Source organism: Panthera pardus, unplaced genomic scaffold (genome assembly GCF_024362965.1).
Source record: "Panthera pardus isolate Hobbes unplaced genomic scaffold, ASM2436296v1 HiC_scaffold_21, whole genome shotgun sequence".
NCBI lineage: Eukaryota > Metazoa > Chordata > Mammalia > Carnivora > Felidae > Panthera > Panthera pardus.
Genome location: NW_026526777.1, coordinates 32,374,037 through 32,395,909, shown reverse-complemented (window position 1 = coordinate 32,395,909; position 21,873 = coordinate 32,374,037). Strand labels below are relative to the sequence as shown.

The following is a 21,873-nucleotide window of genomic DNA, read 5'->3' as shown; positions in this document are numbered from 1 at the left end:
TTTTGTCTGTCTTGTTTGATAACACCTGACTCTGAAAAGAAGTTATGATAATTATTAAAATCCACTCAACCTTGATGGGTTTGCTTCCTTGGATTACTAATGTCTTTGCCTACAATGTAAAAGGTTATTCTCACCTCTTTGTGCCTCCAAGATAGCCAAAATTCTGTGTTGTAACAGAATACTTTCTGCACTTAATACTGAGTTTACTATGTCTTTTATTAGTTAAGGGGAGAAAAAGTACAAAAGTTCATTTATGAAATAGCTATTCAATAGTATTCCTGACCATATTTATTTTAAATATTTTACTGTCACTTTGATTTAACAAATAACCAAGTGTAGCTTCTTGGATCCCATCTTATTCAAACATTCGAATCTTCTAACAGCTTTTTAAATTTTGCCTTCCCAAACTCAGACTCTGAATATGAAAAAAATTTTAAAATTTCCAGGATATGTTTTTATAACTAAAACTATTTGGAGACTTCCTAGAGGTTCTTTGAAAACCACAGAGATCTTTTCTTTTATATTATAAAATGAGATGCTAGAAATAATTTGGTTACAATAAGGGTTGCACAAAAAAACACTGGAAAATCAGAAGAGATGCTTAGCCTGCACTATGTTGAACTTGCATATGTAAATTTTATGAATATGAGTAACTGAGAAATCATATGCTTTATGGGAAGTCCCTAGAGATACACCAATGTCCTTGCTATCCATAATGTGTTTTGCTCTCCAGAAAAACAATCAAATCTCTTATGAAATAGCTCTGTTAGGCTTTCCTATACTTATTAGAGTTCTGGCAATACTTTGCTCAATTATATTAGACAATAATATAATATTGCCAGTTATAAGTTCAGTTATTATTTTAAACACTTACTTGGCCGTAACTTTTACTTCTTTATTCTATATACTGGCATCTTCTAGGCCAGTAGTCCTCAACTAGGTATGCACATCAGACTTACCCATGAAGTTTTACAAAAATACATTTTTCTAGGCCCTACTTCAGACATCCTAAATCTCTTTACTTGATATTCCTGGTACATTCTTGCTATATTATGTCTCAGGATTATTGTATGCTGTATCTCAAGATTTTTTCTCTACACAAATTTTGTTCAGCTACCTTTATACATCAGATATAACTTTAACTCCTTTGAAAACAGGCTAATTTCTTCTTTCATTGTCTCTAAAACCTTTTTGATTGGCTTTATTATCTTCAATTTTCATATAATAGAAACAACCAAATTTTCTTTTCCATATTTTATTTTTATTATGAAATCTCACCAGACCTTTCACATTTGTTTTGGGTTTTTTTTTCTTAAATCAAAGTAGAGTTGACATACAATGTTATATTAGTTTCAGGTATACAACACAGTGAATTAACAGTTCGATATATTATGCACTGCTCACCATGATCAGTGCAATTAGCAGGTGTCACCATACAACGTTATGACAATATCATGAACTATATTCCCTATGCTGTACTTTTTATCTTGTCTATCTTATGCCCATCACCCCCAACCTTTTACATTTGAAAATTATCAGTAATACATTATGATTAACCCTCTATCATTTACAGATAGTTTAGTTTTATTTCTGATGCTTGCCTTAAGGCTCTGCTATAAGCTACAGGCCAGAGTTTGTGTTTTTAACAAATAGGTCAGTCTCAGAGCCTTGGAAAAAGGTTGTATCAGGTATTTCAAACTACTGACACTTCAAAGAATAGTCTCTGATATACAGGTCTTTGAGCTGACATCATTAGGTAACTTTCAGGCTATTCCAGTGGACTGGAGCAGGACTTCCAAGACTTGCTTTGGTCAAGAAGCAGAAACTTCCATGAGACCGTTTAGGCAAAATCCAGCAAAACAATAATTAATTGAATTGTACTGAATAATAACGAGGGCAATTTTATTGTTTAAAATATTAAGAATGCCGTTTAATGATCTATTTTCTGGACACTTAAGGAAGCCCTTCCTCCTCTTCCTACCGTCTATAACCTACAAAAATTTAGTAAACTCTGCTACTACAAACTGAATTATGTTTAAGTTACATCTTATTCTCACTGATTCTCTCCCTCCCCGAGTTCAGAATTTCTTACTAAGTTCCTTCATTTTTCCACAGCAATGTTGTTTTCTTTCATAAATTCAACAAATCTTTCTTTCTACCAGTATATTACTGGAACATTGATTGCACTACCAAGACCTTAAAAGTGTCATTTTTGAGAAAGATGCTTGTTTAATCAGCCATGCAAAGGCACTCTGAAGGAACAAAGATTACCTGTACTTATGGAGCCTACCAAGTCCTCCCAGAAAAAGTGTCCTAATGCCTGGCTACCGGATCCAAATTGACAGGTGTTAAAGAAAGTCCCTTCCTCATACACCAGGAACCTTAACAAATTTTGCGAATCTTGAGAAGAGAAGAATTTACCAAATTTTTAGGGAGTACATGTAAAATCTGGGAAAGATATTTGCTTGGACTTAGTTTCCCTAGCTTTGGGATAGCAAGTAACAGGGGCTTTTAAAAGTCTGATCTGAAATCTTGTATGAAAACTTTAGGAAAAAGGTTAACTTTGTAGACTCAGCAATTGTTCTACACTGCACAGTTTGAAGTATGTAAGTTCACGGAGGCCTGTAGCCTAAATTAACACTCTTGCTGCACCCATGCAAATAATCAGGCCAAACCTTTAGGGACATGATTTATTTTGTTATCTAGAATAATCTTTCTTTGAAATTATTATGCTTGCAAGAGGAAGAGGAAGACTATAGGAAAAATTTGTGAAAAACTGAAATGGACCAAAAGATTACTGGTTGCTTTCAATGGGAAACAAGCCATTGCCTGACACACTCTTCTAGGGGCTCTGGGCCTTTCATCGTCTTGAAGCTATTTTACAACCCTAAATTGTAAATAAATGATAGCAATACAAATAATATTTATCCACAGACATGTATCATAGAAAAATATTTATCCACAGACATGTCTCACAGAAGGACAACTGATTTCCCTTCTCCCTCACCTTTCCCCATGTGGATAAAGCCACTTTTATGTCTATTTGTACATTTATTACAGCATTCCTAATTTGTCTATATCCTACTGAATAATATACAGCATTTTGTTCATACCTTCAATCAATTAATGAGTTTTAAAAAACTTCAAAATAAAATGTTAAATCTGTATTAGAGTCATGATTATATTTTCTTTTAAAAATTACTCTTTAATAGTAGTCTCAAATACATTTAGTCTAATGGGTAAGTAGAAAGTAAGGAAGATGACAGATATAATAAGTGCTATAATATGGAAAGCATAAAATGCCAAGGGAAGTCCCAGGAGGTACATTCAATCCAGACCTGTAACATAAAGAAAAGCCTTTGAAGGAAACGACCTCTAAGCCAAGACCAGAAAGACGGGCAAAAGAGAGTACAAGCAGGAGATTAGCATTTCAGACAGAAAGACTCACATGTTCAAAGAATACAAATAAATGGTACAGAAGGGAAACTAATGTCCAATATAAAATACAGACCACTTTTTAAATAGATAATGGAAAGGGAGACAGAAATATAGGAGGCTAAAGATGTAAACAAAGGACTCGAAACAAGAAAACTTGAGGGTGTTAAGAAGCTGAACCTTATCTTGAAGATGTCAAAGGGGAGTCGGCTCTGGCATCAGTGTCTGGCTTGAAATAATGGCTCTACTACTTAAGAGTTGTGTGGCTTTCACTGGGTAAATTAAGTATTTTGTAGTTCTGTTTCTTCATCTGTAAAATGGGAATTATAGTAGTCCCTTCACTTCACAGGGACATTATTCGGATTAAATGAGCAAATACAGGCCAAGTACCTAGAAACTGCCTGGCACATTGTAAGAAACCAATGACAGTTAGCGATAGGAGTAGAGTATTTGTTTTTTAGAGAGATCATTCCACTGTCTTTTAGATCATTCTAGCTTCACTGTGGAGAATAAATTAAATAGGGACAAAAACAGAAAGAAGAGTTGGGAATATGTGAATTACGGACAGGACTCCAGAAATAAAGAGAAGTGGAGAGATTTAGGAGACATAAACAAGCCACAAACAATAGGGTTTGATGACAGATTGGCAACAGCAGTTGGGTGAGGGAAAGAGAAGTAAAAAATAAATACATAAAGTCTCTGGCCTGGGAAAGCAGCTTAAGTGAGAGCATTCACTGAAATAAGACCTACAAAAACAAGTACTCCAGGTAACTCACATTACAGGTAACACAGCAGGCACAGTAATACAAAACTGAGTCGAGAACACAAAAAGAGGAATGCCACAAAATATCACAGAAGATAATACACTGCAGTTGCATTATGGAGAAGGTACATCAGAGAAACAGGGAAAGGTCATCTGAGGCATGTGAAAGGGCCCGGGAGCATAATGACCTGCAGTTTGTGTGAAAATAGGAAAAGTACTGCAAAGACTGAAGGTAAGTAAGAAGTATGACCCTAGGGTCAACCCTTCCTAATCTTCTTTCCTATCTAAAAACTGAGCAAAAGGTCTTAATGATTTCTGATGCCTTGGCCATTACTAAAAGATCATGGCTCCGTGGTCCCATGACTTCTGCTGATAGCCACCCTGAAAAAAAAAGGAAATCTTAAACACAGTTTAAGATTTTCATAAAAATAGCTAACTAAAGGGTAACAGACTTTTGCCAGTTAAACAGCAAATACCCACTGTGGTCATCAACTAATGGCACAGAAATTTCAGAAAGTCAGAAAGCACACATCAGAGAAGAATTTTTAAATATTAGTATCTTTTATGCTATTAAACTATAAATCTTCCCAAAGGTCTATAAAGCAGGGAAATTTTCAAACTTGTTATTCACGTATAAAAATCACAGTCTACAGGAGCGCCTGGATGGCTCAGTCAGTTAAGCATTCCGCTTCAGCTCAGGTCATGATCTCACAGCTCGGGAGTTCAAGCCCCACTTACAACTCTGTGCCGACAGCGCAGAGCCTGGAGCCTGCTTTAGATTCTGTGTCTCCCTCTCTCTCTCTGCCCCTCCCCGGCTCGTGCTCTGTCTCTGTCTCTTAAAAATAAATAAATGTTAAAAAAAATTTAAGTGACAGTCTACATAAAGCAGGTTTATCTATGCCTCATCATAAATTAATAAACATTTGTGGCTTTGCAGTATTTTAACAAACTATTAGTTCACACTTACGGAATGTTTTCTACATGCCAGGCATGATGCTGAGTCCTTTACAGACTTCAGATCATTTCATTCTTATCATAATTCTGTCAGATCAGTAAAATCAGTCCCATCTGGCAAATGAGCAATTAAGAGAGATTAAGTCCCTGCCCAAAGCAACATTTCTCACAATCTATAGAGCCACTATTTAAACACAAACCTGTTTGATTTCAGCATTTATAAGATTTTATTTCTGACTCTCCCCTAAAAGTATATTTTTCTCACAAAGACTGACTCCTCTCCTACAAGAAACATAGACTAACAATGGTCCAAAGAGGGCATGGTATGAGCTATAGAAATGTGAACCCTGAAAATGACAAGCAGAGAGCAGGGGGGATTAAGTATTCTGCAAAACAGCCTCAAGCCATTAAGCATAAAAATGAACAACAGAGAACTAAGGGCAAAGGAGAGAGTATCTCGATAGCAGCAAAAAGAAACAAAATTACTCCTTTTATACAGCAGCCTGAACCTCTCCCAGATGTATGAAGAGACACTGCAAGTACCAGTGGCATGGATGGGCGTCTCCTGCATTAATCTTCTCAGCCAGAGCCCTCAATGTATTTGCAAAACACAAAGTGGACATCAGTTCAATCCGTTTAGCAATCCTCAAATTGGTGACAGCTTCGTACTGCCCCTGGCTGTAAACACTTCTCCATTCTTCTCCAATCCCCAAAGTCCCCTTCCATCACTCAGACTAGAGGTAATTCAACATTTCCTGGAGTGTCAAAAGTCAAGTTTCGTCCTCTCGTCACTGTTCCTCTCTACCCCATGCCCCCCAGAACACCCCTGCCTGAAGCCTCCCTCTCCCCCCTTACACTCATCTTCATGTCCACGCCTAATGTAACCAACTCTTTCAGATCCCTCAGATGCCCTCAGCTGAACTACTACAATAGCTAAACTAATTTCCCTGTTTCTGGTTTCTCCCACAACCAATCCATTCAGAAACCTCTTCCAGACTAATCTTCCTAACCTACTTATTTTGTTATGTTACACTTTCCTCAAGTTCCTTTCAAGGACCAACTCTTTAACAAGGCCATTGATGTTACCAAAACCCAGCCCCATTCACATTTACAGTTTCATCTCCTACTTCCCTCTACAAAATTCTGCACTGTACCTCCCCACAAAAAAATCAAAACTCCTGAAATGTAATTTTGAGGTCCCACTGGCTCCTCCACCAACTAAAGAAGGAAAATACACCCGAGGAGCAGGCAATAAACCAACTTTGGTTTATTGACGAACCAACAACTCTATGTAGAAGAACCAAAGGATAATGAATTGATATTATTTCTTTAGATTCAATCACACCCTGATTTCAAATTATAATGATACTGAGGGGGGGAAACTGTCATGATAAATTATTTTTTAAGTTTATTTTGAGAGAGAGAGAGAGAGAAAGAGAGAGAGAGCACAAGTCGGGTAGGAGCAGAGAGAAGCAGAATCAGAATCCCAAGCAGGCTCCGCACCATCAGTGCAGAGCCAGATGTGGGGTTTTAACTCGTGAACCATGAGATCATGACCTGAGCCGAGATTAAGAGTCGGAGGCTTAACCGACTGTGCCGCAAGTATTTTCAAAAGAGTTAAAATAAAATAGGTGGGTAGGATTTGGGTCAGCATTCCAAACAGAAAGAATATAGTTTAATTGCTAACAGCACATGATTTTGAATCAGACAAACTTGCCTTCAAATCTTAGCTCTGCCTCTGATAAACAGTGTGATCTCAAGCAAGTTTCTTAAGCCTCAATTTGGAGGATGATTACTATCTCCTAGCAGTACTAGGTGAATTTGAAGATAAAATGAATTATGTACCTAAGGCACACTGTATACTGCCCAATACATATTAAGAGCTAAATAAAGAGCTTTTTAATTATTATTACTACTGAAGCATATCTCAGATCCAGTGAAAAGGCTATTTAGCAAGAAGCAGACAGTATATGACAATAGTAAGCAGTAAGAATGAGAAATATACAGAGTACCTCAACCATCTGTAGTATTCAGAATATTCACCAAAAAACATGTAACAAAACCAATCTTCAAGGTCCTTGGCTAGATTCCTACGTAAAGTTTGGTTCCTTTGGATATAAAGTGGTTAAACAAAATGGTATCGAAAGCTCCTTTCAGCTCTAACCTTCAAAAAAGTGTGTAACTGCTGTGAATTGGAATTCTGCACGTTCATCACCATTACCTGGTGAACTGCTTTTGAAGTGTGCAAGGGCTTACTAATGTTCCACTAACCTCACAAACTTGGGGAACAAAGCAACATTTCAACCCCAAGTAAAAAATTCCTAACCACCAGCCAGTCACAAAGAAGGACAGCAACAGTTGCTCTCACTGAACAACTTACTGCAGCTGAACTCGACAAATACATGACTACCTTCAAGTGAACCCAAGGTGAGGAGTCTTCAGGTCTCCTAGGAATTCTCAGGGGCAGTTTAAGAGGGGGAAAATAAAAAACAAAACAAGACGTGACCTGAACAGGAGGTCTGTTCTTGGGTCAGTGGACAAGAAAGAATCGAGAAGACCAAAAGAACAGTATTTCAAAATGCTAAACTGAGTCAGGAAGGCTCTAATCTAACTATACATTACTTGGGAACAAACCCAATTATATGTCATATGTCCAGATCATGTCTTCACTATTGGGACTTCTGCATACTTAAGATATTTATAAATCTATTCTTTCTCTAAAGAGCTAAATCAAATTAAGAGAGCATACCCCTCTTTTTATGTGGAAAATAGTCAAGAGCTGCATTATTGAATTAATATTAACATGACCATTTACTGATTTTTTTTCAGTGTAATTTCCTAGTCTTACCCAAAGATTTCACATGCAGAAAGCTATCCTTCCACATATCAAAATCACCTTTCTATATACTTATTTCTGAATAAACTTCTCTAAACAAATATTTTTCTGTATACTTATTTCTGGATGAATTGCTTTAAACAATATTTTTATCAGCTTTCATTTTTATAAATTATGAGAACTGTAAGAATCATATCTGTGAACTTAGGAGTTAGCTCATACTAATATCATTTTATAATTTTAACAGTGATGAGATTGTTTTATCCCACTGTTCTGCAGACAAAAAAAATAAATAAATGAATCTGCTTAGCAGAGTTCCAGGAAAGTGCCGATTTCTATAAAAATTAAAATTGGGAGGTGCCTGGGTGGCTCAGTCGGTTAAGCGTCCGACTTCGGCTCAGGTCATGATCTCGCGGTCTGTGAGTTCGAACCCCGCATCGGGCTCTGTGCTGACAGCTCAGAGCCTGGAGCCTGTTTCGGATTCTGTGTCTCCCTCTCTCTCTGACCCTCCCCTGTTCATGCTCTGTCTCTCTCTGTCTCAAAAATAAATAAACGTTAAAAAAAATTAAAAAAAAAATTGGTATTTAACCATGTATTATATAATTCATTTCAAAATGATAAATCTATAATATAAATTTTAAAAAATTTCTATTTACATAGATCATGTCAAAATAATGCATAATTTTGGTCAGACTAAATACTTAAGGAACTATAAAAGACTGTAATTTAAAATAAAAATGGAATAGGGGCACCTGAGTGGCTCAGTTGGTTAAGTGTCCAACTTCAGCTCAAGTCATGATCTCACAGTTCGTGAGTTCCAGCCCCATGTCAGGCTCTGTGTGGACAGCTCAGAGCCTGGAGCCTGCTTCAGATTCTGTGTTTTCTTCTCTCTCTGTCCCTCCCCCGACTCATGCTCACTCGCTCTCTCTTTCTCTCTCTCTCTCTCTCAAAAATAAACATTAAAAAAAATTTTTAAGTACAAATGAATTAAATTCATTCTGAATTCTCTTATTTTCTTTTAAGAGTCATTTTTATTAAGAAAGATAAAAATTATGTAAAAGTAAAAAATAAGAATTTAACTTATATACGTAAATGATTCAGACATTACTGTAACAAGCAGAGAACTAAATCACAGATTTATAGCCGTTACTACTTAATTCAAGTAGACAGAAATAATAGAAGGGTATTCAACAAAGTATGGTATTGTCAGGTTTTTTTAACAGAAAAAAATTTTAAATGTTTCCAAATATATTCCATAGAGAAATCAAAAGAGTGTAAAAATATGTTGAAATTATAAACATTCAGTTCTTATTAGTTTTAATACAAGGGCTTCTTCATCACCCATCTACTTGGTAACTTTAAAAGATTTCCCAAACCAATTTGACAATAAATTTCATTAAAAAAAAAAAGAAGATTTTCCATATACATTCTGAACACATGGCTTCTTTTTCTTACAGTTGGTCAAGAGAAAATACGTATAGTAATTCATATGCTAGAGTAGTTGTTGCATTAACAGTAGTAATAATCATAGTACTCCAATTTTAAACGGTTTTAAACAATTATGTGGTTCCAACCTGGTCGCCAAAGTCCTCTGGGAATTTCCACAATACCACCGGATCTGTAAATAATTGACACACATCATTAAACAGAGGCCAGAGAACACATTTACACCAACATTCTTATAAAACTATCTTAAAGTTGTCAAAGCTACTTTTAAAATGAATTTTTTAATTTTTCTTTAAATATTACAGTTGATTAGGTTAAAAATAAAGTATTTTGATCTTTAAATGACCTTTAGGAACAGGAACAAATAAAATTGGTAACTTAGTTAGATTATTAAAAACCATTTCCATAACTCACTTTTTTATTTATATACTTTAGTTTTAAGATTCTGAAATATGAATTTTCAGATTTAACTACACTGAACACATTACCTTTAATTTGAAAAGAAAAATAAATGTGTTAAATATGTAATCAAATATATTATAGTTCTTAGAAATTAGACCAAGATATATCACCTTAAATTTCCATTTAAAATCCTAAATATTTAAGAACACCTATTAATGCATGCTTTATATCAAAATTCACTTTTAAGATTCCATATTTGCAACTCTATAAAGTCTTTTTTAAAATAATATAAATTGGTAGGTATAAAGCATCAAGCTTACTTAAAATATAATTGATATCCGCAGGGCTTTTAGAGAAGTTTTTCCAATATATTTTATATACTTATTCATATATAAAAACCAATGTTATCTGATAAATATTCCCACTGGCTTTTCATTTCCATTGTTTCTCTCAATGTTTCTTTTCTACTTAGTATATTAAAAATAAGCCCTTTTAATTAGCACTAATAAACATTTTGGTCATGTGCTTTTTAATTCTGTCAAAAAAAAACCTTCTGAATACCTATAGATGTACTTTCCAAGGATAGTGTACAATGGATAATATTACTTCTGAAAAAGCCTTTGAAAGCTCAAGACAATGTAAATAACAAGTACCACTGACACAACAGGATTTGAACTTCACTCCAAGCAAAAAGACTCAGTAGACCAAAGATATCACTTTATGCTCTCAAAGTAAAAAATTATAGTTCTATTCCATTTTTCCACTATTTCATGTTGCTTTTATAAAAATATAGTCCAAATTTCTATATTATTATATAGAATTTCTATATATTATATTTCTATATATTATAGAATATATAATTTCAAGGTTTTAATTCTAAAACTCAATAATTACCTAGCAATATTTTTAGCATGAGCTACCTCCTCTTGCTGTATTACTTACTAAGTTCAAAAGAATTTTTTTCCATTGTTTTAAATTAAAAAGAAAGCATACTTTCTATAATTAACCTTTTACTTACTAAAGAATAAAAGGTTTCCACATAAGTCAATAAATAAGAAATCATTTAACATCATTAAAACTTACATAAGATTTAATCATCTTATATAAAAATAATGCATTATAAATTCACAAAGGTAATATTAAATGATCATGCCTTCATGTAAAACAAAGTGTATACATTTCTAAAATGAACGTGACATGCGTTATAGGACACCTACAAATACTCAAGACATGGAAGATTATGTTGGAAAATACTTATGTGTGAGTGTTATGTTGGAAAATATACACGTGTGAGTTAGTTTTACCAAAATGGTAGTTATTAGGATTTGAATCTCATAAAATGAAAGTTATATGATGGAATCTTCATGAAATATTAAGTTATTACTTTGATAAATGTAATACACTAATGGTCATATAAGCAAATCAATTATACAGAAATGTAAAATAGTTCTTTCTTATAATTAACAGAGTTAAAGAGTTTCAATGTGAGTATTTACAATATCCCTTTGAACAATCTCAATTTTATAGCTGTCATTTATGAAAATGTGTTTGATAAATTTTTTACATTTATGTCTTAAAACTAGAACATTTATCTTGTACAGATAATGGTTTGCCCGTGTTCACAGCATTTACCCAAGTATATTTTACTAACTCCCTTTTTCTCATCCCCCATTATACTGCTTTCTTTCTGTATCATCTGTTCTTTCACAGAGAGAATGAAGAAGTGAATTCATGAAAACAGCATCTACTTGTTTAATTATTTATTGGAAAATATCCTCTTTTCACTAAATGAAATTTACACATCAGCACTCAAAAATTTATTGTAACATAAATCCATATTTTGAAATGGATTAACTTAGATACTGCCTGTGTTGTTAGATTTATGCCGTATCTGACACATCTCTATAACAACTTTTCACGAGTACTGCAAAGGAAGAAAAAAAATGGCTCTGATAAAAACTATTATAACCTATCTTAAATTTATGCACAAAGACTGAAATTTTCTATTCCCTAAGGATTACTTTCCAGATACCAGATCCGATCTGGCAATGTTAGGTCAATTTTATGCTTATTTTATGGGTGAAAGGATGAGAACTGCTGGCAGAAATCACCACTGCTGGTGAGAACCGATATACACTGTGCTGTTCTCCTTACCCACGTCTGCCAGCAATTCAAGGGAGACTCTGTGTCTTAACGTGAAAACAACCTTTGCTACCTACAATCTAGAAAACAAATAAATATGAAAGGAAGAATACTTGATTTGTACATAAATGTAGTTAATCTTTTATTTATTGATTGATTGATTGATTGATTGATTTTTGAGAGTGTGTGTGTGTGTGTGTGTGTGTGTGTGTGAGCAGGGGAAGGGCAAAGAGAAAGGGAGGAAAGAGAACACCAAGCAGACTCTGCTCATGCCCAAAGCCGGACATGGGGATTGAACTCATGGACCATGAGATCACGACCTGAGCCAAAATCAAGAGTCAGACACTTAACCAACTGAACCACCCAGGTGCCCCAACATTTTATTTTAATAAGAGATTTTACACTGTAGTAAGGAAAATATAAAAATTGTATGAAATAAGTAAATTTGGAATAAGAGTATTTAAAATATTATTTGTGCAAAACCATCACAAATATTCCAAATTCATGACTAAGGCTTTTTTTTTAATGTAGGGTAAGGGGCACCTGGGTGGCTCAGTCGATTAAGCATCTGACTTTGACTCAAGTCATGATCTTACAGTTCGTAGGTTCGAGCCCTGTGTTGGACTCTGTACCAACAGCTCAGAGCTTGGAGCCTGCTTCGGATTCTGTCTTTCTCTCTCTCTCTCTGCCCCTCCCCTGTTTACACTCTGTCTCTCTTCAAAACTAAATAAACACTACAAACAATTTTGGTTTTTTAATGTAAGGGTGAGATAAATTCAGCAAATTTTTTTTTCCTTTTTAATCAGGTCTTTCACATTTTCTGGCCCCTAACTGAAAACAATAACTAAAATAATTTAAAATACCAGGGTAATAAAACTATGAAATTAAAACATGCAAAGAAAACATTTTAATTTGCATAAACGAATAGCATTTACATAATTTTGTGGCATTCATAGATGAGTATCTTTAAAAATATGTATTTATAAAATCACAGTTCAGAGACCAAATACTTTTGAAAGGTAGAATATATAATATTAGTAAGTAACTTGATGGAGTATAGCTTTCAGTGTTTGACTAACCTACCTTGCAGAATCAGAATTTTATGAATGAGGAAACTGAGGCCAAAACAAGGAGTCTTAGTTATAAGGCTAATCAATGTGAGAGACTAGAACCTTCTTAGTTGAGATGTAAAGAGCAGCGATTTTAAGTAATTTCTAGAATCAACACATTTCTCTGTCCCGTTTAAGTTCAATTTATTCCATTCAAAAATCTATGCAGTGCTAAAGAAAGAGGAAAAGTCCCTGCCCTCCAAAGTCCTATAGCACACCTGGAACTCTCCAGTTTTTGTGCAAACTATTGTTTTAAACAAGGTATCCTGTAGAAACATTTGGACTGAACTTGAAAATTCACTGGCTTAATAATTGAAAAAAAAATTCTTAATGAAGAAATGGTGATGTCTTTTGAATGTAAATGAGCAAGACTCATTAAAGAAAATATGTAATTTTATTCTTCCACTGATAAAGATATAATGGTGAACTAAACAAAATCAGGTCTCTACAACTTATAGAAAATAAAGCATCTAATATATACAATGCAATAAAATTTAATGAGTATTATACTAAAAGGACAGGATACTACAGGACAACATATGGAAATCTAATCTAATTTAGAGTCACTAAGCTACTTAGGAAGGAAAGTACATGTAAATCAATGTCAAGCAAGCAAAGGATGATTTGGGTTCTAAAGTGGGCAGGGGACAACATTTCAGACTGGAGAAACAATATGCAGGAAGTCTTGGAAGTTAAGAGAAAGAACAATGCACTCTAGAAACTGGAACAAAAAACAAGTAAACTATCTAGAATGCAGAGTGGAAGGAAGAGAATGTCAAGGGATGAAGCTGGAGAGGTTAGGGCCAGACTACAGAGTTTACAATGTATGCTGGGTATTGTGGAAAGCCATTAAAGCAGATGATGACATAAACCAAAATCAGAAGTAGCAACTAGACATAAATAAAGAATACAGCAAGAGTGTATGCTGTTATGAAAATCAAGGGAAGAAGTTGTATCTAAGAAATTCTCAAACAAATGTGGCAAAACAGTAAGCAAGGTGACAACTAAAAAATGGTAACTATATGTAAAGCATAAAGCCATAATAAAATGAGATTCAATGGAAGGATAGGAAGGAGAAAGCAGATTCAGGAAGATTATGCAGTGAGTATGAATAAGGAAGACAGTGTATGGAGACAACTTATTTAACAAAGACTGTACAAGGAAGATGAAAGTAAGTAGGAGGAGAGAGAGCGAGATGAAGCTAGATAGATTTGTCTCGTTGTTTTCTTTTCGTATGGTGCAGACTTGAACATGTTTAAATGATAATAGGAATTAATGAGCCAGCAGAGAGCCAAAAAGAAAAGAGATGATATCTCTGAGAAGGCAGGAAGAACGGGATCCTGATCATGATAGTGAGATGAGTCTTGGAGGGAAGCTGGAAATGTTTTCCATTATTATAAGAAAAGAGAAGATATGAACACAAGATTTTAGAATCTGTGGTGCAAAAGCAAAAGTTTTGTGTAAAAATTGCCAATTATTTTCTGTAAAGTAGGAGCAAAGCTCTCTGCTTAAGAGAGAAGTTGTTGGCGGTTTAAGGAGGAAGTGTGAAATAACTGTTTCAGGCATAGTTGAGCACTCAATTTGGTAGGCATCCAACCTAGTGTTTAATGGCAACAATGTGCTATTTCCCCATCATCATCCAACAGTTTAGGCAGAGGAGATAATTGGTAGATTCAGTCAGGGTTGAGGTTTCTGTCAGTCATGAGTGATGGAAAGAAAATTTAAACAGAAGAGTAGTTATAGATATGAATTGCTGATTTAAAGCCAATAAAAAGGGAAGTGAGGTTTTCTTTTTTCTGTAAAGTCCATTATTACTAAATGTTATACCAAGTCATGCTAATGCATTTTAAAACAGTATACTTTCAGTAAAAAAAAAAAAATCTGCTACATATATCTGAAGAAAATTGGACTGAAAAATAAGGTAAAATCAATACGTGGGGCATTTGTAATTATGAAATCAGGTGGCTGAACTTCTGGTCTTACACTAATGAATAAAAATGCTTTCGGTCTCTGATCAGAGGCAGGTATTGAAAAAGAGAAAATCAATTTCCCTCCTCTCCTCCCTATCTCCTACTCCTTCCCTCCCAAGTTTATCATGTAAGTATCATTTTCTACATATGCTATTGGGTAAAAAAAAAACTGAAAGGCATGGAATTAGGTAAAGACAGTGAAAACTACTTTCTCCAGCTTTATTGATAATTGACATATAACATTAAGGTGTGCAATTTGATTCAATAAACACTTATGTGAAATGTTTTATAAGGCTAATTAACATAACACACATGCTTGAATAATTACTAATTTATTGTTTTTGTTGTTGTTATAGTGAGAACATTAAAGTTCTACCCTCAGAGCAATTTTCAATAATACAATATGGTATTGTTAACTATAGTCCTTAGGCTATACATTAGATCCCTGGAACTTATTCATGTTATTGTAAGTTATTGTAAGTTTGTACCCTTTGACCAACATCTCTCCCTCAGCTCCTGGCAACCACCATTCTACTCTCTCTTTCTTTGAGTTCCATGTTTTTAGAGTCCCATATGAGTGAGATCATAGAGTATATGTCTTTCTCTGACTTATTTCACTTAGAATAACACCCTCAAGATCAATCTATGTTGCTGCAAATGGCAAGATGTTCTTTTTATTTAGGGCTGAATATATTTCATTATATACATGCAGATATATATAATATTTCACCTCACACATACACACACATATACAACACATTTCCTTTAACCATCCATCCATTGATGGACATTTAGGTTGTTTTCATATCTTGACTGTTGGGAATAATGTTGCAATGAACATGGGAGTACAAGTATCTCTTCAAGATAGTGATTTCATCTTCTTCAGATATATACCCAGAAGTGGGGTGTGTGTGTGTGTATGTATGTATGTATGTATGTATATGTGTGTGTACATATAAATTTTTTTGAGAGAGAGAGAGAACATGAGCTGAGAAGAGGAGCAGAGGAAGAGAGAGAGAGAGAGAGGAGAGAGAATCTTAAGCAGGGCTTGATCCCACAACTGGGAGATCATGACCTGAGCTGAAATCAAGAGTCAGACACTCAACCGACTGAGCCACCCAGGTGCCCCTCCTCTGCCTATTTTTTAAATGAAATTGTTTGGGTTTTGTTATTGTACGAGTTCTGAGTTCCATTTATATTTTGGATATTAACCCCTTACCAGATATATAAGCCAAAAACTGTATGATCTCACTCATATGTGGAATCTAAACACACATATATACATAGTTGGCAAATAATTTTCTCCCATTCTGTAGGTTGCCTTTTCATTTTCTTGATTGTTTCTTTTGATATACAGAAGCTTTTTAGTTTGATGTAGTCTCATTTAATGATTTCTGCTTTTGTTACTTGTGCTTCTGGTGTCATATCCAAAATATCATTGATAAGATTGATGTCAATGAACTTATCATCTATATTTTCTCCTAGGAGTTTTTTTTAATGTTTATTTATTTTGAGAAACAGCACATGCAAACAGGGAAGGGGCAGAGAAAGAGACAGAGAGAATCCCAAGCAGTCTCTGTACTGTCAGTGCAGAGCCCAATGTGGGGCTCAACCTCATGAAACTAAGTTCATGACCTGAGCTGAAACCAAGAGGTAGATGCTTAATGAACTGAGCCACTTAGGCACCCCTCTTCTAGGAGATTAATGGGTTCAGATCTCATGTTTAAGTCCTCAAAATCCATTCAAGTTTTTGTGACTGATGTAAAACAGAGATCCAACTTCATCCATTTGCATGTGGATATCCAGTTTTCCCAACACCATTTATTTAAAGAGACTATCCTTTCCACATTGAGTACTCTTGGCTCCCTTGTGAAGTATTTGTTGACCATGTACATGTGGATTTATTTCAGGGCTCTGTATTCTGTTCCATTGGTCCACATGTCTGTTTTTATGCCAGTACCATACTGTTCTTATTATTATAGTTTGTAACACAATTTGAAATTTGGAAGTGTGATGCCTCTAGTTTTGTTCTTTCTCAATATTTTTTTTGTTTTTGTTTTTGGTTTTTTGATATTTGGGGTCTTTTGTGGTTCCCTATAAATTTATAGGATTGTTCTTCAAGTTCTATGAAAAAAATTCCATCAGGATTCTGATAAATATTGTATCTACATACAAAATAAAAATCATCTATGACTCTATAGATGGATTTGGTTAATATGAACAAAATGCTAACAATATTAATTCTTACAATCTATGATCATGAAATATCTTTCCATTTATTTGTGTCTTCAGTTTCCTTCTTCAGTGTCATATAGTTTTCAGTGTTTTTATCTTTCACTTGATTACACTCATTTCTAAGCATTTTACTGTCTTTGATACTCGTATAAATGGACTGTGTTATTTCTTTTTCAGATAGTTCACTGTTAGTGTAGAGGAATGCAACTTATTTTTGTATGCTGATTCTGCATCCTGAAATGTTTCTAAATTTGTTTATGAGTTCTAAAAATTTTTTGGTGGAGTCTTTAGGATTTCCTATATCAAGATCATGTCATCAGCAAAAAATTTGCTTCTTTCTTTCCCATTTGGATGCCTTGTATTTCTTTTCTTGTCTAACTGCTCTAGCTAAGACTTCTAGTACTATGTTAAGTAAGAGTGGTAAGAGTGGGCCTCCTTGTCTTGTTCGTGATCTCAGAGGGTAAGTTTCCACCTTTTACCACTAAGTATAATATTAGCTGTAGGGCTGTCACCAGTGTACTTTATTATGTTGAGGTATGTTCTTTCTATATCTAATTTGTTGAGAGGTTTGCTTTTTTAATTTTTAAAAAATTTTTTAAGTTTATTTTTGAGAGAGACAGAGAGAGTAAGTGGGGGAGGGGCAGAGAAAGAGGGAGAGAGAGAATCCCAAGCAGGCCCCATAGTGTCAGCATGGAGCCCGATGTGGGATTCAAACCCACAAACCGTGAGATCATGACCCGAGCCGAAACCAAAAGTCAGATGTTCAACCGACTGAGCCACCCAGGTGCCCCTAATTTGTTGAGAGTTTTAATCATGAAAGATCAAACTTATCAAACACTTTTCCTGATCTGTTGAGATGATACGACTTTTATCTTTCCTTCTATTAATGTGGTTTATCACATTTATGGATTTTCACATGTTGAACCATCTTTGAATCCCAGAAATAAATCTCATTTGCTCGTGGTTTTTTATCTTTTTGTTTGTTTGTTTCAAGATCTAACTGGCTTTATTAAGTGATTCATAAATTAGGCAGCACACCATCTAGCAAGTAGAGGGGAAGTCCCTGGTAAATGATCCTTTTAATGTGCCACTGATTTGGGTTTGCTACCATTTCATTGAAAGTTTTTGCATCTATATTCATCAGGAATATTGGCCTATAATTTTCTTTTCTTTTATTATCCTTATCTTGCTTTTGGTGTCAGCGTAATACTGGCCTTATAAAATGAGTTTGGGAATGTTCTCTCCTTTTCAATTTTTTGGAAGAGAATAATAAGAACTGGCATTTATTCTTCTTAAATGTTTGGCAAATTCACCCACAAAGCCATCTGGTCTTAGGCTTTTCTTTAATGGGAAGTTTTTAACTAATGATTAAATCTCCTTATTTATCATTGGTCTGTTCAGATTTTCTATTTCTTCCTGATTCAGACATGGTAGGTCATGTGTTTCAATGGCTGAATGTATCCATTTTTCTAGGTTGTCTAATTGTTGACATACAGTTGTTCATGGCAGTCTTTTATTTTTATGATACTTTGTATTTCTATGGTATCACTTGTAATATCTCCTTTTTCATTTATAATTTTATTTATTTGAGTCCTTCCTTTTTTACTTGGTAAATCCAACTAAAGTTTTGTGAATTTTATTTAACTTTAAAAAAAACAATTCTTAGAGATGCCTGGGTGGCTCAGTCATGATCTCAGGGTTTGTGAGTTAGAGTCCTGCATCAGGCTCTATGCTAACAACTCAGAGCCTAGAGCCCGTTTCAGATTCTGTGTCTCCCTCTCTGTCTCTGCCCCTCCCTTGCTCTCTCTCTGTCAAAAATAAATATTTAAAAAGGTTATTAAAAAAATACAACTCTTAGTTTTGAAGATCTTTTCTATTACTTCTCTATTCTCCATTTATATCTGCTCTAATCTTTGTCTCCTACCTTCTGCTAATTTTTAGCTTCATTTGTTCTTTTTCTAGTTCTTTGAGGTGTAAAGTTGTTTATTTCTTTTTCTCTAATGTAGGCATTTATTGCTATAAACTTCCCCTTTGTACTGCTCTTACTCCATGCCATGAGTTTTGTTATGTTATGCTTCCATTTTTATTTTAGTATATTTTTACATCTCTTTTGATGTAATCTTTAATGCATCAATTGCTCAGCAGTATGTGAATACTTTCCACATATTTTTTTAATTTTCCACTTTTCCTCTTGTTATTTATTTCTAGTTTGATACCATTATGTTTGGAAAAAAATAATTCAATCCTTTTAAATTCACTGAGACTTGCACAGCAAAGGAAACAACAAAACTAAAAGGCAACCAACGGAATGGGAAAAGATATTTGCAAATGACATATCGAACAAAAGGCTAGTATCCAAAATCTATGAAGAGCTCACCAAACTCCACACCCGAAAAACAAATAATCCAGTGAAGAAATGGGCAGGAAACATGAATAGAAACTTCTCTAAAGAAGACATCCAGATGGCCAACAGGCACATGAAAAGAGGCTCAACATCGCTCCTCATCAAGGAAATATACATCAAAACCACACTCAGATACCACCTCATTTTAGCCAGTCAGAGTGGCTAAAATGAACAAATCAGGAAACTATAGATGCTGGCAAGGTTGTGGAAAAACGGGAACCCCCTTGCACTTTTGGTGGGAATGCAAACTGGTGCAGCTGTTCTGGAAAGCAGTGTGGAGGTTCCTCAAAAAATTAAAAATAGACCTACCCTATGACCCAGCAGTAGCACTGCTAGGAATTTACCCAAGGGATACAGGAGTACTGATGCATAGGGGCACTTGTACCCCAATGTTTACAGCAGCACTCTCAACAATAGCCAAATTATGGAAAGTGCCTAAATGTCCATCAACTGATGAATGGATAAAGAAATTGTGGTTTATATACACAATGGAGTACTACGTGGCAATGAGAAAGAATGAAATCTGGCCCTTTGTAGCAACGTGGATGGAACTGGAGAGTGTTATGCTAAGTGAAGTAAGTCATACAGAGAAAGACAGATACCATATGTGTTCACTCTTATGTGGATCCTGAGAAACTTAACAGAAACCCATGGGGGGAGGGGAAGGAAAAGAAAAAAGAGGTTAGAGTGGGAGAGAGCCAAAGCATAAGAGATTCTTAAAAACTGAGAACAAACTGAGGGTTGATGGGGAGTGGGAGGGAGGGGAGGGTGGGTGATGGGCATTGAGGAGGGCACCTTTTGGGATGAGCACTGGGTGTTGTGTGGAAACCAATTTGACAATAAATTTCATATATTGAATAAATAAATTCACTGAGACTTATTTTGTGAACTAATATATAGTCTATCCTAGAGACAGTTTCCCTGTGTTCTTGAGAAGAATGTGTGTTCTCCTGTTATTGGACAGAGCCTTCTGTATAGGTCTGCTAAAGCCATTTGATCTAAAGTATGGTTCAAGTCAATGTTTCCTTATTGATTTTCTGCCTGGATGATTTATCCATTGTTGAAAGCAGGGTATTAAAGTCCTCTACTATCACACTGATATCTATTACTCCCTTCAGATCTCTTGGTATTTCCTTGATATCTTTAGCTTTTCTGATGTAGGATGCATATGTATTTACAATTGTACAATCTTCACAAACTGACCCCTTTATCATCATATCAGCACTTTGTCTCTTGTTACAACTTTTGACTTAAGTCTATTTTGTGTAATGCAAATAGTTATCTCTGCTCACTTTTTTCCATCACTTCTCTTTGAGCCTTAAGTTAGTCTCTTAAAGCATATAGCTGGGTGTTGTTTTCTTACTCCTCAGCCACTGTATGCCTTTGATTGAACAATTTAGTCCACTTATATTTAAAGAAATTATTTATAGGTAAGGACATACTATTATCATCTTGTTAATTGTTTTCTGGCTGTTTGGTAGTTCCTTTCTTCCTTTCTTCTGTCTTTGTGATTTTCCATAGTGGTACCTTTCCTCTCTTTATCTTGTATCTACTATAGATTTTGTTTTCTGCTCACTGAGGCCTACTTGGAAAATTTTACAATCACACACAAAAACTCTTCCCTGTAGTTCCCGACATAAACACATTTGATGTTTTTGATGTCACACTTGACATCTTTTTCATATTGCACATCCATTAACAAATTATCATGGCTATAGCTATTTGTAATACTTATGTCCTTCAACCTTTTTTTTAAACTGTTACTTTTGAAAGAGAGAGAGCGTATGTACATGCATGTGAGTGGGGGAGGGGTGGAAAGAGGGAGACAGAGGATCCAGAACGGGCAGCAGAGAGCCCAATGCAGGGCTTGAATTTACGAACCGTGAGATCATGCGTGGACTGAGCCAAAGTTGGACATTTAACCAACAGAGCCACCCAGGTGCCCCTGTCCTCCAACCTTGATACTGGAGTAAACTGGTTAACATACCACCTATTATAGTATTAAAGCATTCTGAAGTTGGCAACATAATTGCCTTTACCAGTGGGTCATTTTTTTTTCATATGTTTTCATGGTTCATGTCCTTTCATTTCAACTTGAATAAGTTCTTTCAACATTTTTTGTAAGGCAGCTATAGTGTTGATGAACTACCTCAGCTTGTATTTCTTTCAAAAAGTCT

General features: G+C 34.9%; 1 protein-coding gene across 1 annotated transcript in view; it reads right to left on the bottom strand.

Annotated features, from left to right (window-relative positions):
• The window catches only part of DENND1B (DENN domain containing 1B), a 260,225-nt gene that overhangs the window by 181,031 nt on the left and 57,321 nt on the right, over nucleotides 1-21,873 (bottom strand). The window contains exon 3 of the mRNA XM_053909094.1: nucleotides 9,563-9,606. Coding sequence (XP_053765069.1) covers nucleotides 9,563-9,606 — 44 coding nt within the window. The remainder of the gene's footprint in view (nucleotides 1-9,562; nucleotides 9,607-21,873) is intronic.